Source organism: Rissa tridactyla, chromosome 1 (assembly GCF_028500815.1).
Source record: "Rissa tridactyla isolate bRisTri1 chromosome 1, bRisTri1.patW.cur.20221130, whole genome shotgun sequence".
Taxonomy (NCBI): Eukaryota; Metazoa; Chordata; class Aves; order Charadriiformes; family Laridae; genus Rissa; species Rissa tridactyla.
In genome coordinates, this window is record NC_071466.1 from 162,551,777 (window position 1) to 162,568,180 (window position 16,404).

Here is a 16,404-nt window from a genome sequence, read left to right on the forward strand (position 1 = left end):
ACCTACAGCCTGTATTGCCCTATATACTATCTGTTTAACCCTACATCCTGATCTGGAAAAGCACCTGGCGTTATCTGGGAGCTATTTCCATCCAACAAAGGCTCCTTTCCTGTCGGTGGAAAAACCTTGGGCTTCGCGAGTGCCTCGCACAGAGCCACGGAGACAGACATCTCACAGAAGCCAGAGCAGCCGGAGCAAGGAGTCTCCCAACTGCTTGGGTTTTTATTAGATCTAGGAAGCGACGCCCATCAGTCCAGCTTGAAGGAGGTGACCCTGAAGCCTCCCTTGACGCTCATGTAGCTGATCTTGTCGTAGCAGTGCCGGTTGGGGAACTCCACTTCATGCCCATCTGGTAGTTTCACCTGGAATTTGTCTGCCAGCATTTCAATGGTGATCTGGAAGAAGACAGGGGAGGAAGGGCAGGAATTGGGGACAAAGGGGAGATTAGGAGGCAAGCATCCAGGAGAAAGGCCTGTCTGTTACACATGAGGGTCAGACCCAGTCGTGACAGCCTTAAGCAAAGTGCTGGGGGTTGAGCGGAGGGTGATGCAGGAAATGAGCAGTTGATATTAAGGGTCTGAGCTGGTAACTAGGCTACGACCTGGGAACAGGATCTCTCCTGGGGCTCTTTCAGCTACTCGGATTGCAAACTCAGAGCAGGTAAACCCAAGCACGTCATTATATGCCACATGGCTTCGATTTGCTCTGAACAGGGCAGAATAAACCTGATGCCCCAATGCCCTCAGCAGCTCACCAGGACCTGGAAAAAGGAGCTTCACTGATAAACACACACAAGCCGACAGGACGAGAATGCATCGCTGATCATCACAAATTAAAGGGATCATTCCCCAAAGCTGTCACCTCGCCACCCCTTCCCCAAGAGCCAGCCACGACTCAGGAAACAAGCCTCATCTCCACAGCAATAAGAACAAGACTGCTTCTACATGCAGCCCTGGTAACTTCTCAGGACATCAGAAGGGGTGAGATAGCAATGAGGTCAGCATCCCTGGCAGGAGGAGAGGGAGGACAGATTGGCAGTATGGATCCAGGAGTGGTGAGGACAGAAGAGCTAAGGGAGAGGTTTTTGGACAATGCTCCCAATGCTAGGTTGCCTTAAAGCCTGTGTTTGCATAGGAGGGAATTAGGGAGAGATATAGCATAGAGAGCAGCAAGATCCTGCTTCTTGGAGACCTCCTTTACCTTCATACGTGCCCCCAGAGTGCTCACCTGCTGGGCAGGTACATGGGGCAGGAAGCACTTACAGAGCCTGAGATAGACAGGGCTCACGCAAAGTTCCCAGAGGATGCATAGGGGTTTTGAAGGAGGAGTGGAAATGTCAACCCTGAGGATGAGGGGCTGTTGGGAGGGAGCAGGAGGCATTGGATGGGACTGTCCTCCCATCCAATACAGCAATCTGCTAACCAGGGGCTTCACCCCACCACACACACCCCCCACAAACCCCCTGCTGGCACTGACCCCTCACCTTGATAGTGGAGCCCTTGGAGAAACAGAGGTTATCACGATGCTCTTCCTGCCAGGCACTGGAGCACCTGGAGTTGCAGACAATGACAGACTCGTTGAAGCGGGGATTTAAGTGAAGTGCCAGATCTGTGGACCTGCATCCGAGATTGATGCAGAAGCTGTGGGTGAACAGGAAGAAGGTGAGTTGTGTGGGCAGGATGGGGTCTAGGAAGACCTGAGATCCAACACACGGCTCTGCACCCCATTAATGCCTCCCATTTCCTCACTCTGTCCAGGAACCAGGACAGTTTGCATGGTGGTGGCACAGTGGCTCCCCTAATAATGAACTGTGCTCAAGCTTTTTGTACCTGGTGACCTTGGAAAACCACCTCCCTCTGCAGCCCACCTTCAGTCCTGGCAAGTTGAGGTGGTTTCTTTCTACTTACCCATCAGTATCTTCAGATATCTTGCCCTTGATCTTCAGGGTGTCCCCAGTCTTCATATCCAGGTTGAAGATTTCAAATTTTTCCTAAGGCAGAGAGAAAAATAGTCTGTGGGGCTCTCGGAGCCATTCCTCCCCCACCACTGCAAGTGAGACAGTGCTGCTTGGAGAAGGTGCCCCAGCCAGAAGAACATCTACTGCTCTCAGCTGGTGTTCCTCTCATGGCCTAAAACCCTCAGTGCTGGAGGTCTTGCATGGGCTTCTCACTCGGTAAGGGAAGAGTGGGCTGAGTGAAGCCAGGAAGTGAGAAAAGACATCAGAGAGAGAGGGGAGATGAAAACAGGCTTGTCCTCAGCAGAAGGAAAGAACATGAAAGCAGAGCTAGAAAGAGGGTTAAAGCAGAGAGAAACAACCCAGGGTTTGGTAGGCAGCATTTCCTGCGGCCCAAGAAATGCAAGTGGTGAGAGTGGAGGCAGCTGTGTCTTGCCAGTCCCTTGCTGAGCTTTGCTGAGCTGGGGACCCTGGGTGACAGACAGCAGGAGAAGCAGCCCTTACAGACATCTTCCTCAGAGAACAGAGTAACCAGGCAGGGAACCACCAGCAGTTTAGCTCAGAAATGCTTCACACGGAGGACTTTACATCCCTAGACTTCCTTGTGGCTTACACATTAACAGAACCCCCACCTCCACAAGGTCCCATGGAGTGCTATTAAGCCAGGAGACTTTGATCCAGAGAAATAGCTTCCCTATATATTTCCTCTCACTAGGGACTTCAGGAGATTTAACCAATTTCCAGCCTCCTCAGTGGGCTCCCGGTGGAGGGACCACCACACACAGCCCTTAGTGGTGCTACTCCAGCCACCGCATAGGACAAGCCTCTTCCCAGCTGGACACAAAGGTATGACTAACATGTTGATTTCTTTTCTGCATGTAACAGCTTGGACAAAAAAAAGCAACCCAGCTCCTTCCCTTCTTGCGGATCTAGATTCAGCCCCAGCTGCATGGATTGCACTAGCAATCCATGGGAGCTCTCTGCAAATTCCCATCCAAGTTCCATCAAGACCCAAACCTTTTAGCTTGAGGAGCCATGCCCAGAAGATTCAATAGCCCCATCCTCCCTAACCCTGAGACACGTGAATGTTCTCCTCACAGGGGGGCATCACCCCTGCTGTCTTCTTCCCAGGTAAGAGCTACAAGTCAGTAGACAGTGTCCCAGATTTGGCTGAACAAATTGGTGGTGTTTTGCCAGACTCTAGAAGTCAGTGGGAAGGTGAGAGGGAGGAGGCCAAGGCTCAGGAAACCAGCAGTCCCTCAGCCCCCTTCCCAAGCCCAGCAGAGAGCAGCTAAGTGCAGTCATCTTCCTGCTGCGCAGCCAGCTGGGAGGCAGCTTCTGCCCTTCCCCAAAACCTCCTGAAGCAAGCAGAGGTAAGTGCTGATAAGCACTCCTTCCCCGGCGGTGTCTCCTATTAGCAGGGGGTCATAAAGCCCAGCAGGCTTGGGAAATTTGTTTGCTGTTGAGGTCACTCAAGCTGTTGGTGAAACCTCTCCGGGCTGAGCGTGGAGCCAGCAGGAGCAGGTGCTGGGGGATTGGTGGTTTCTGGCATTGGGTCTGTTTCCCATCACGCTGCTGCATCCCACCAGCACACACCTTCTTGCCAGCCTGCTCCCCCACAGCCCTCCCAGAGAGAACGCAGAGCCCAGAGCCCTGCTGACAAAACACCGGAGCATCCCACCGCCTGGGAGAGGTTTCTCTTTCCAGCACCTCACGTTGTCCCTTTGCAGGGACAATGGCAGGACAAAGACACTGCATAGCCACCATCAGGGTTAGTTACCTGAGCTTACGTTAAGCCAGCAGGGAAAAAGAAAGAATTCTAGTGCTCAAGAGATCACATCCCAAGACAGACTCTAAACTTGGTGAGAAAAATCCTGTCCTACGTGGCTGGCGAAAGCGACACAGGAACACCGCAGCAGAGAAAAGACCCGGGTCCTGGGCCAGCAACGTAGAGGAGCCTTCACTCCACTTCCCACAGAAACCAGCGTGGAGCAGACAGAAACATCGCTCTCACCAGGATTTATCCACCAGCAGAGCATAAGGCTGCCCAGGAGGGAGAGCAGCATGTGTCTGAGGGATGGGGAAAACCACCCTCACGGATAATTATGTGCAGAGCTGCAAGTACCACGGATGTGAGAACATGCAGGGAGGGAAGACAGGCAGGAAAGAGGCACGAGCTGCTCAGAGAGGGGCCGTGAGATTGTATCGAGATAACATTAACCCCCCTCCTACAATGCTCAGCGGGGGCGTTCACCCCCCTTTTATTTGCCACTGGGAACAATAGTGGGAAACCAGGCAGCAACTCTGCCAGCGCTGGCGACTTCCTTCGTCTGCAGAGCTGAGCCTCCGCATGGTCGGACACCAGCCCTGTGCAGATGGCCTCTCTCATGCAGGGGGATGTGCTCCCCACGTAGGAAGGGTCTGAGACTTTACAGACCCCATAAGAGCTGAAATCTTCCAATGCAATTGGAGGTGGCGATTTGGATGATGAAGGGAGGGTGAAGGGGGCAGGTTGAGACTTCCCTGCAGACACTGCAAAGCAGAAAGCCTGAGGAAACGGTGATATGATGGGAACGTAAATCCCAAAGAAAGAGGAAATCCGGCTAAAGGGCATCTGCAAAGGAGGTGGAGGGTCTATGCAGTGAGGAAAATATAAGCAATGGTTGTGTAAGCTGGCAGCCACCAGTGCAAGGGATCCAGGAACCCTTCACCCCCAGAGAGTTGATCCTGTAATAGGGTACTTGCCTGGGAGTGCTTCTCCAGGGCTCCATAGAGATGCTCATCCTGGCTGGAGGGCAGTTGGCCTGTACTGGTGTGGGACACCCATGGTCACACCGCTGGCATTGGAGGAGGCTTTGCTGTGTTCCCAGAAGGTACCTTGGGACAGCAGAGACCCAACAAGCATTCACTGGCGAGAGGATGGTGGCCATGCCCTGAGAGCAAGCTGAGCTTCCAACAGGGAGCAGGTAGGCCTGCAGTTTTGCATGAGTAAAAAAAAAAAAAAAATCACATTTTAAGGAGGGAAGACACTAATACAACAAAGTGGGTTTTCAGCCAGAAGGGTGGCAGGGCAGGTCCTCTGTAGGGTGCTTCCACCACATGAAATGTGGCAGCTTCATTTGCAGAGGTCCCATAAGGTAGGTTTTGGGGTTAATAGTCCTTTCCAACCTTCCCTCCAGTCCTGGGGAGATCTCAGGCCACCAGGAGCACCCACGGGATCTCAGGACCCCCGAGGTGGCTCCAGACAGCAGCACCTCATGTACTGTAGCCTACAGCTGCCACCTCTACCACAGGGTACCCACATAGCTGTTAAGAACAGGCTGAATGCCACACTCTCTAGAAGATTGCCAAGATCCTCGGCAGCACCAGTGCTGGCAGCGGTATTTATTTTGTTTTCTTACTCGCGCAGGAGATAAGCCAGCTAGGTGTGAAGCCCTGAGGAAAACCACAGGCTCCCCCACTTCCCGGCTAAGGTAGCCCAACCGCCTGAGCTGCGCGAGGTTTCTCAGGGCCTTTTGTGGCAGGGGCAGCCCCCAAAATCCACACCAGCACACCAAAACGGTCCTCACCATCCCTCCCAATGGTGCTCTGAGGAAGGGCTCCAAGGGGCTCAGGGGAGAGGGCAGCCAACACATCCTCTCTAGACAACATGAGCTATGAACAGTCCCTTGCAGGAGTGACATGGGTCATCACCAGATGTGACACTCAGCCCAGAAGGGAAGAGGGAGAGAGGGGAAGGCAAGGCAGCCACGTTGGGTGTGAGGATGCATGTGCTGCTGCCCCCACATCAAACCAAGCTCTGCAAGAAGAGGTGAGAGATCCCTTTAGCACCCTCACGGAAGGCTGTGGTTTCAGCTCGGTGCTAATCAGACACCAAAGAAGCAGAGGAGGACGCTGCAGAGGGGAAAAGGAGCCTGTCCCACTTTGCACTGGAGGCACCAGGGAGTCTGTGCCGTGAATCGGGCATCGGCGTCCTCTCAAGGCAAAGGGAGCGGGAGAGACCAACCATGCATTCTTTCTTGGAGTAGCAGCTGCTCACTCTGCTATTATTTCCTACTGCTTCATATAATTTGTACTCCACAGCAAGCTATTGTCCCTTTCCACTGGCTATTTATTTCCTTGAATAGCCTCTGGGGAAGGATTTCAGTGCGGGAGTAAAGAAAAAAGAAAAACTCCACACAATAAATATTGAGCGGTGACCTGATTTAAACCGTGTTCTCTGACCTCATCTGGGTCCTGATTGCAGTTCCTCACAGCAGTTGCAATTAAGTCATGTTTCTGCCTTGGTTTCCCCCTTTTATGAAGCTTAGGGGGGAATGTCCCCTGCCTTAAAGGGCTGTGGGGTGGATTTCAAGAAGCTGAGCCCTGGATTTTCAGAGGCCAGGGCTCAGGACAGGACCATGAAGAGGCTTCCATCACCTCCTGATGGAGCTGCTCAGTCCTCCACCTGGCAGTTACAAAAATTCCCACATAGGTTTGACGGGACCGGTTTCCCCTTTAGTCAAAAGGTGCTGGTTTGCCTCTCAGCAGATAATGCTGCAACCTTCACCCAACCGATCCCTAAGCTCTGAAAGGCAGCCAGCTGTCTAACGGAGGAGGACCGAGAGAACAAAATGTACTTACCTCAGCCAAAGACTGAGGTAAGCAGGAGACTGGATAAGCAGGTCTGTGGATCTTGAGGGCGTGTACAGGAGAGGATTGTCCACAAGATGCAGGAGAAGCCAAGGCAATGATGAACACAAGGAGCCTAGTGCCCATGAACACTAACCTCCTACCTAAGAGGTTAACCAGAGCGGGATGGTTCCTCTGGGAACCACACTGAAGTCCCTGCATTCAGATCAACTAAAATGGAAAGGAACAAAGGACTGGAGGTGTAATCCCCTGCCACCCTTCCTGCCCCAGCTCCCTGACAGTGTGTCATCTGGAGCCCCTGTGGGAAGTATGGAAGCAGCATCCATGCTCTGAACCTGGGGGCAAGGGATTAGAGGCCATCAGCCTTTGGTAAGCTCTCTACCAGCATCACCCCCCTTCACCTGTAGGGTGCGATTTCTCTTCCTTAGGATGTGGGGAATAAGGAGAAGGAAGGACAAAGCTAGCTGAAGAGCTAAATTGTGGAAAAAAACCCCACCTTTCTGCAGGGCTAGGGGCAGCAGGGAAGGAGGGAACCTGCACCAAGCAGTGGAGCAGATCAAGAGGTCAGGGAAGGGGTGTAACCTCAGATTCCATCTCTCTCCCTAGAGGCTATAGTGCCACAGTGACTGGCATCTTCCATCTCCATGGGGAGCTCAAATGCGCTCTGATGGTTTCCATTCCCAGGGCCAAGTTATGTCCTTATACCTTTGCAGGGGACATCTCTCTTGAGCAGCTCTGAAGTCTGTGGCAATAATTTTGTGTGGTACAAGTTATGCACAGAGAGGGGAGGAAGGTAGTTCATGTGCAAGGAAGCTGGCTCAGGCTTCCTGATGCTTGAAATGGCATCAGGGCCATTTCATCAACCCAAGCAGCCAAATGAGTCATGTCTTATGGGTCCCCAACTTGCCCGAGGGAGAGGAGAATGAACCAAACAGGCAGAGGGTGGGGAAGGGAGGTCAGAGGACTGATTACATGCCACCTAGTTCCATTTCCAGCCTTCATTTCTCTAATTCTTTCCCTCATGGGGACACGCCAGGAATGTGGGTTGTGGGAAAAGCTTTCAAAAACATGCCAGGAGATAAAAATGCATTTGTGTTGAAAGCTTCCCTACTGGCAAAGAGAAAATGCATAGAAGACTCATGGCTTCCCCTTTCCTGGACTTTTGGGATCTCCGAGCTTTACCCAAACTTGCTGGATGAGAAATTATTAGCCTAATGGGAAAAAGATCTTCCAAAGAGCTCTCCACAAAGGATCAGCTTCATGAGGTCTTATGCTCCACTTGCATCTTGCACCAAAAGTTCCAACAACTTTACCCTATCGTTAAGGAAGATGGCATTTCCCTCATCTTGCACATGGGGAAATTGAGGCACAGATACCCAAATTCACATCTAAAAAACCCTCCTCTTGTTTAGATTCTCATCTTAAAGACCCCATGGACATATTTTTAAAAATAAATAAATAAAAAATCCAGCTTTGCAAACCCATCGTAGCTAAAAGGAAGCTGGGCTCCCCTAGCTAATGCAGCTTGAGTATCAGAGATGCTGATCTCTCACCACACCATCTACTATCAGTAGGAGGTACTGAGGCATTCAGCGCCTCTGAACAAAATTAGCCCTTGGGTTGGTCCAATTAAGTTCGAAAACCAGAGGCATTCAAAATGAATGGATGCCTTCCAACACTGGAAGCCAGGGGACTTCCGAGATGCCCCAAGCCTAACTCCCCTGACTTCAAGGGGACCATTTCCCACAACAAAGACAGCGTGACGCCAGCTGGCTGGAACTCGAATAAGCAAAAAAGAAATGCAGCATTGCGCCATACACAAAAGGTCCGCGGGGACCTCCCTCCATTGAGCTCCGAGCAGCAATCCCAGATATAACCCCACAGGACAGCAAGGGCATGCAGCGAGAGTGACTGCCGAGTCCCGGTGCGCCGTGGTCCATCCCGCGCAGGGAGAACAAGGCTACTGACACTGTGCAGCTCCCTTTGAGTGCATTTCTCACGGGCTCCAGTGCTGTGCCCAGGCGGGTTGGACAACTCTGAGGACTTGCAGGAATCCTTCAGACAAGCAGAAACTGTCTGAGTCACACGCACGAGGCACGATGCCAAGGGTGGCTCATCCACTGGGGGAAAAAGGGAAAAAAAAAAAAAAAAAGAAAGAGAAAGAAATGCTAAAGGAGAAATAGCAAGTTTTGAAAAGCCACAAGAATTAACAGCTCATGGGCTGGAAAGAAGGAGAGCAAAAAATAAAAAGGACTGCTCTCCCATGCTCGCGTCACTAAGCCAAGTACCCCTCACCCCGCTGGGAAGCAGCAAGCCACCTTACCACCCATCAGCTTTGAGAAGGTCTGAAGGGGCGACTCACCCTGCGTCTAAGGCCATGGCTGAGGTCTGCAGAGGAAGGGGTTGTCAAGTCAAAACTATCTGTTGCTCCAAAATCAGCTTGAACAAACTCCCTTTGATGGCCCTGCAAAATGAAATGATAAAAACCAAACCAGATGGAAATTGGAAAGAAAAGCTGCCAAAAAAAAGGGAATCCAAATCCCAAAATGACTGACTCAGTGCGGGAACTGCAGGCATCTGAAGGAGACCTAAGAAAAGACCAGGCCCACACAACCAACTCTCCCTGTTCCTCTCCTCCTCCCTCTTCCAGAGGAAACGGCACCAGAAATGTATGAACCCATGGACCTTCAGAGTGAGCCACAGGGAGCCTGACCTGCAACCACTGCAGGAGCTCCAGGGACAGCCAAAGCGCAGAGGTCCCGGCTCCACTCTCATCAGCACAAGGAGTGCTAAATTACTTTTTCCCAGTGAGGAACTACAGCCACAGCCTTTTTTAGAGTTGCCACCAGGTGAAGGAGCTTTCAAAGCCAGCACCTGAGCCTGCCAGGTCATGGCACTGCCCAGAGACGTTTCATCTCTGCATGGTACCGCAGGGAATGGGGCTGCAGATGCTTTGACCAGCTGGGACTCTCTGTCTCCCTTTCCAGCATTATACTGGGGACTAAGGGACACACCGTGCATTTGAGGACACCTTGTTTTGCCGACCAGTCCCATGGGCATCCTGTCCTTCCTCTGGACTGCTCCTGTGAGCCTCTGCTCCCGTTTCTGACACATCCCACGTAGCCAGTAGTACATAAGCCCTCACTTGACCACAGTAGATGTTTATTTTGTGTTCCCAACGGTCATGCTACGCTGTTTATTCTCTCTGGCTCTCTTTCCCTTCCCTCCAGTTTATGCCTCTTTCTGCTGTCCTTATTTTCCCCACCAAACCTATCTCTCTGGCTGCCCCCTGGTTGCTTCGTGCTGCTCCTCTCAAGAGTCCCCCTGCAGCAAAGCAGACACACAGCTTTAATGCAGTCAGATTGCTTTAATGCAAGCAAGAAGGCTTGCTCCCAAGAGGGGAAAAGGGTATTACAAACCCAATGCTTTGAACACGACTCACACCAGACAAATCTTATCATATCCCGGGATGGATAGCCCCAAACACTTTGCCATTCACAGTGCAACAAACAGACTTGCCAAGCCAGGAGATCCGATCAGAACAATGAGAGGAGGACCGTCGGCTGCAACTGCCAGGCAAGTTCCCATCAGCACACAGATACCTTATCTATTCTGTCAAGATGGGACATGCATCAACGTCTGCTGCACAACAGCAGGGAAAAAGCTAGTGGAGACCTGCTCTCTGGTCCTGAACATGCACGTAGCACTCCTTACAACACCGTCCCTGAGGAACATCTCTATTACTCACTCGGTCTCATTAGGAAAGGGGTGGGAATCTTTCCTGAACAGCTCCGGCAGAGACGCAGCTCCCCAGGGACCTGGCTCGGGATGAGCTGGAGTGCCTAGTGCCTGCTTTGGACACCATCAAGCAGCTGGCTGGCTGCAGGAGCAGTGGACAGCTTGAGGATGGCTGGAGGGAAGAGGTCTCATAGCCCACTGGTCAAGCCATGCCGCGACACTGTTGCTCTTAACCCCTCTGGCTCTCAGCATGCATCATCCTCCTGAAATTCAGCCATAGCGCTGCCACGGGCAGGCAAGCTACTCAAGATGCAAAGCTGTTTTGTGGAAGGAGGGAGGTGAAAAGAGGAGCAGCCTCTGCCAGGAGCATGTCCTCCTTCTGCACAGAGGAGGGGGACTTGGGCTGCAGATCAGGGACGGCAAAGGTGCGACATGCTTGTGGTGAGAGCCAGGACGTGGACATAGCCTTCAAAACACCAGCTGGGCTGAGGGGAACAGCAGCGCGCTGCTCAAACACAGCCCCTCCAGGCAGAGAGACAAGGCAGAGGCCGTTCGGATGCACCCAGAGGTGTGTGCCTGATCCTCCTCCTGGCTGGGGGACTCATCTGCCAGCAGCACGTTAAATGGGGGATACACAAGCTTTGCCCCCATTCTGCTACCCAAGCAAGTCCCCAAACCTGATGTAGTCTGGGGGGGGGGGGGGGAACAAGACAGAGTTGTGCATGCATGGGAAGCCCTTGGAAAATCATGTGCTCCATGGACGATGTGATGGGTTCCTCATTCTGCCTGCCCAAGGTAGGAGAGCCACAGGGGCATGTCTGTGCACCCAGGAACTGGCCCCCACACCCCCATGACCTCATGCGTTCGGGCAATGTTTCCTCATAGCATCTCTCCCACGCCACCAGGCGGGAGGTCAAAGACGGACAATGGTCCATCACACAGGGTGTAGGACACTTACTCACAACCCTGCATTCAGCCGTGCCCAGCAGACAGAGCCTTCCCCAGTTTCAGCCTGGCGCACACACTCCCACCCCACGCACACACCTACAACCTGTTGCGTGACATTTCCCATCTTCGGAGAGAGGAAAATGTGGAAAATTACGGGGTAAATATGCAGGCTGCAGGGGACTGCATTTCAAAAGCCTGCCTTCAGAGGGACCTAGGCTTACAGGGTGTAGCCATTTTGCTCTTGGCCCTGAGAGCAAGCAGCAGGGCGAGTTAAACTCTCGGCGACACCAAGACTCTGTTTGGAACAGTCCCCAGCCCGCCCTGTCCCCTAGCCGTGCCTGGGCACTGCAGCACCGCTAGCTGGCACAGCCCGAAACCACGGCAGGGAGGGTGCTAACAACCGCATGGCGTCAGCCATCGTCCCAAGGCAGTGTTTGGGCCTGGCCCCGCTCCTGTTGCATTTACTAAGACAGACAAATCCACAGGGACCAGAAAGGAGCCCAGGAAAGGCCAGGTCCGCCTTTTGAGAAATCTGCCTATGCAGACTCTGGGTCTCCCTCCTCCTCCTGGGTCGCAGTTTTCTTTTTATTCCTAACCTCACGTCCACCATGCCCCGGCACCGGGTTCACTCCGCCCTGCTGCTCCTCGCCGCCGCCAAAAGCGGGGCTGAAGCTGGCTGCGGTGCCAAGCGGCTGAGATCCGAGCAGCCTGGCTGGAGGGAGAGAGCCGCCAGACTTGCCTCCTCCTGCCTTTTCGCAGCCCAGACTTAAGCCAGCGCCGAAGTTTCCTAGGGAACCTGAGGCAGCTGCAGCCAAAGCAGGACTGGCTGGCAATGGGGGACTTTCAAACCCGGGGCCAAAAACCATCTATTCAAGCTCACCAGCTGCCAGACCTGAGGCAGCTGCACAACCCAGAGCACGTGCATTCAGCGCCGGGGCACCCTGCAGCGGGAATGCCCCCTCCCTGTGCCGCGTTGTAAAAGAGAGGCTGCACACGGCTGCGCCTCTGAGCTCCCTCCCCGGGCTGCTGCTACGCTAAACATCCCCGGCAAACGCTTCACTAAGTCACACTTCGTTGTCGCCGCAATGCAGGGAGGTATTCATCATCCAGGCCTGGGGATTTGCCGCAGCTGGGCTGCCTGATTTGCTCCAGGATGCCTAGTTTTGTGCCACCAATCTCTGCTCAGATCATGCTTGGATGCCTGTGAAAAATGCCTTTGCAATATGATTTTTCTCCTTCTCCTTCTCCCTCCCACTGTTCTTTAGAGCCAAACTGTATCTCAGCAAAATCCAGGCTCTTAAACCATTTCCCCCCAGTACTTGTGCTTTCTAATGATGCCACTTCCATCTTTGAGCGATAACACAGCAAGCCAGGGGTAGAGCGAGAACAGGTGAATCCGTTCACCTTTTCAAGCACCTCTCTCTAGACACCTGAATCCCGAGCGCACTGTATCAGCAGCGGATCTGTTCCAGTCTGGAGCTGATCTCACCAGCAGTGCAGCAAATGACTTCATCCAGGTTCCCCCTCGCGGGCTCGGGGCCTTTGATGCTCACTTCAGCCCCATAAATTTAAGGAGCTCTCTCTAACCTGGCACGTCTTCCTCTCCCCGTTCTGTGTTTGGCTCACCCAGATACATAACCTATCAGCCCCCGAGCCATGGCTATGACTAGGGCTTCTGTCCTGTCGGTTTTCTTTCATCTTTGCCTGCTGCTGATACTGTTCCTCTGCAGCAGGAGCGTTCCCGTGTTCTCGGAGCATCCCCTGGCTGTCCCAGACTCTCTTGGGAAGAGGCTATTGACAACATCAAATCCAGCTGAGCCTTCTCCAGGGGGTAACGAGGCACTGCCACCCCGCTACGCTGGCCAGGAGGGCACTGCCGCCCCCTCGGTCGAGGGATCAAGACACCTCCTGAGTTGCCCGGTCTGGAAGGAGGGCTTGAACACAAGGAAGTAGCAAGCTGCGCAGCTCATCTCTGACTCTGGTATTTGCTTCTCTCGCTTGCTTGTCTCGCTGAGCCAGTTGCTCTAATGACAGAACCAACGTGGAAAGGAAATTTAGTGTACAGAGGTCAAGGCAATTTCCCAAAGGAAGAAAGTGCAATTATCCCCACGCTAACAACCAGGGAAACTGAGGCAGCGAGCATAGATATGCATTTCCTTGAGTCTTGCTCCAAGACATGTTTAATTGCAGAGCTCTAGCCAGCAGGTTTTCTGATCCCTTATCCAGCATCCTGTTTCCTCATTCTGCTCCTGTAGTTGTAGAAAGATGCCTTTGATCACCAGGGACAGGTCTTCCTACAGCGAAAAGGGAAATGCTGAAAGAAATGGAAGGGAGCAATCCTGGTGGATGACTGCATACCACAAGAAAGTGCTGCATATGAAAGGGAAGGAGACATTTCCTATTAGATTAAAGGAGCTAAAACCTGCTCTCCCTCTAGAGAAGTATGCAACTCTGTACTTGCCTCTCTAATTGCAACCCTCCGCTGGGAAAGGTGCTTAGAAGTATTGCAAAAGGAAGGAGATTAGTCAAGGTCAGGGAAGAGCAGGGCTGCAAATCCAAGAGGATTGCGTAAGAGGTGCGTGGTCCGAGGTGATGTCAGGAGAGGTGCTGCCAGCCCCACTCCAAGAGAAAGCAGGAGAGGTAAAACCGAGCCAAAAACCCAGGAACTGGCTACTGCAGTCAGCCAGAGCAGGAAAACAAGAAAAGGGAACAAAAGACCACAGTATGGAGCGAGCTTCAGGAAAGTGAAAGGTCTCTGGCAGAACGCCTTGCCAAAGAAAGAGGAATATGACAGGGGAAAGGGAACCTCACATCACGGGCCAGAGCCGACGATCCAGCAGGAAGCACACAAAAGCTCTTGCTGTCGCACACAAGCGCATCTGAAAAACATTGCAGGCTTTGCATAAACACACAAGGCAGAGAAACCAAACAAACGTCGGGACAGAGCAAGGGTGACGGGGTGGTTTTGGCTGTCTGAAGAGGACCTGGTGGGTGGAAAAACTATCTCCCAGGCGACCCGGTGACTCCTGCAAGGCCGCCTTCCCTTCCCCACGGAGGGGGTCTTCGCCTGTTTTGTGATCCACCACGACAGCACAGCGTTTGCTAAATCCAGGTTGACCAGGCAGGAGGAGCTCTCCTGCCTGCTGCTGCCCTCTGCGGGACAGCCTGCTGCAGGGCCTGCCAAACCTGGGATCCCGCACCCCTCTGCCAGCATAAACTTTCCTTTTGCCCGCACACCAGCTACCCAGGCCTCCAGCTTGCACGTAATCACTTTCCTCTGCAACTGGCTACGAGCTAATTATAGTTCCAGGACTTTCATTCTGGAGCGGCGTTAATTACAACATGGAACATCTCACTCCATCCAAACCTAGTTTGGGATTCCAGCTGTCAGTAAAAATAAATGAAGGAACAGGAGAAAGTTTTTTCCTCACACATCATCTAACCACTATTACAGGGGGGCAAAATCCAGGCTCAGATCTCTTTTTTTGTTGTACCGAGGGTCCTTGTTATACAGAGAGCAGACGTAACCAAAGGGGAAAGAGACTCCTAAATCTATGAGAAGTAACAGCAAGGTTTGCAAGGTCACTGCTGACATGACTGTTGCGCATGAGTTCTCTCGACATTGTTTGCAACCCGCTGAAAAGAGGTGCAGCCTTCCATTCATCCTAGACTTGCTAACCACTGGGTGGTTGCGAAAGAGAGGAAAACAAACAACCTCCAGATGCAGACAGATCGAAACCCGAGCAAAAGGGTGCTGTGAAGCACCAGGCTGAAAAACCACTCCTTCAGAGGCATCGCTTTGTGGGTTGGAGAGAAGAGACGCATGCCTTCTACACAGATCATACATGACCTAGAAGAGCAGTATCTAGGCCTCAGTCTCCTAAAGATGACTTAAGGATTCTCAGAAAAATCAAAGAGGCAGTAGTGACAGGCAAGGCTGACTCATAAGATTAAAATAACTCCTGTAAAACGTGCCTGAACACAGCGGAGGGAAGGATATGGCAATTTTCTATGAAAGGCACTTTAAAAAGTCTTTGTGATGCAAGGCAGTTAACAGTTAAAAAAAGAACTACATTCAAGTGCCAAAAAGTACCTTTTAATGGCCAAAAAATCCCCCCCAAAACAATGGCTATCCATACGGAAAAGACATTAGGTGTGACATCAGGGCAGTTCCCTCGCCTGCCATCTGCGGGATTAGCACTGTAAATGAGTAACCCAACACAGGGCCGCTCTGACTCAGACATCTGTCTCCAGGATTAGACACTATAAGGCTGAATAACTCATGCTCTTATCGCGGAGGCTCCTCCGGCAGGGCCTGCCCCAGCGGCCTGTGCTTTTGAGCAGCCAGCCCTGATGAGGTGCACTGGGGACTCTTCAAACAGGTGGAGGCCTGCGCTCCCTAAAGGTCACTGAGTTGGCATCTTTCACCGGCATTATTTAAAAAGACGGGGGGGAAAAAAAAAAAAGAGCAAACAACAAAAGTAATAAATCACCAGAGGGACACAGACACACTGTTCCTTCCAAGACCCACTGGAGCAGAGAGAAAAACAAGCGATATGAAGCGTCACAGCTAGGGCTGGCCTGGATTACCAGAGCCGCAAGGAGAAAGAGGACAAATGGAGTTCGTACTCATGGAGCTCTTAGTTACTTGCAGGCCTTCACAACCTCCCGCCCCCACCGCCCCCAGCCAGGCGGGAGAAGGCCAGGCGGGGCCGGACCCTGCCAGGGCAGGCCAGGCAGCTATTTAAACATAACTCCCACCGGGGCACGGCACGTCGCTTGCTAACGTTTATAACGTCTCCTAAGCCACCGCCCGCCGAGAGGCCGCCCCCAGAACAAGGCAGGGGGGAGCGCTACGGCCGGGGCCTGGCGCCGCTCCCCTCCGGCCAGGCCAGGTGGGGCACGGGCGGGGCCGGCGGGCTCGTGTCCTTTTAAAGGACACGCGGCTCCCCCGCGCCCGGCGGGCGGAAGTGCCCTGTCTCCGCGCCGGAAGTGGCCTCACCTGCCAGCACAAGGGCTTTTCCGGGAAGGGCCGGTTTCCGCGTAGCAGGCGGTTTCCGGTGCTCTGTCTCACCCCGGTCTCTGTCTCCTTCTTCCCGGAGCCCTTCCGCTTCCTTCCCCGTCCCGCGCGC

General features: G+C 52.9%; 1 protein-coding gene across 2 annotated transcripts; it reads right to left on the reverse strand.

The window, feature by feature from the left end:
* Positions 1-175: 175 nt before the first annotated feature.
* On the reverse strand, positions 176-16,402 carry LGALS2 (galectin 2). Of its 2 annotated transcripts, XM_054203341.1 has the most exons (6): positions 16,275-16,402; positions 8,949-9,050; positions 4,700-4,926; positions 1,908-1,990; positions 1,484-1,640; positions 176-395 (listed from the first exon to the last, which is right to left on the reverse strand). In XM_054203341.1, the coding sequence occupies exons 4-6, from the start codon at positions 1,961-1,963 to the stop codon at positions 249-251; spliced, it is 360 nt and encodes a 119-aa protein (XP_054059316.1). In that variant the 5' UTR covers positions 1,964-1,990; positions 4,700-4,926; positions 8,949-9,050; positions 16,275-16,402; the 3' UTR covers positions 176-248. The 2 variants fall into 2 exon arrangements, with proteins under 2 accessions (XP_054059316.1, XP_054059310.1); XM_054203335.1 differs by lacking the exons at positions 4,700-4,926; positions 8,949-9,050; positions 16,275-16,402 and adding an exon at positions 2,459-2,552.
* Positions 16,403-16,404: the final 2 nt, after the last annotated feature.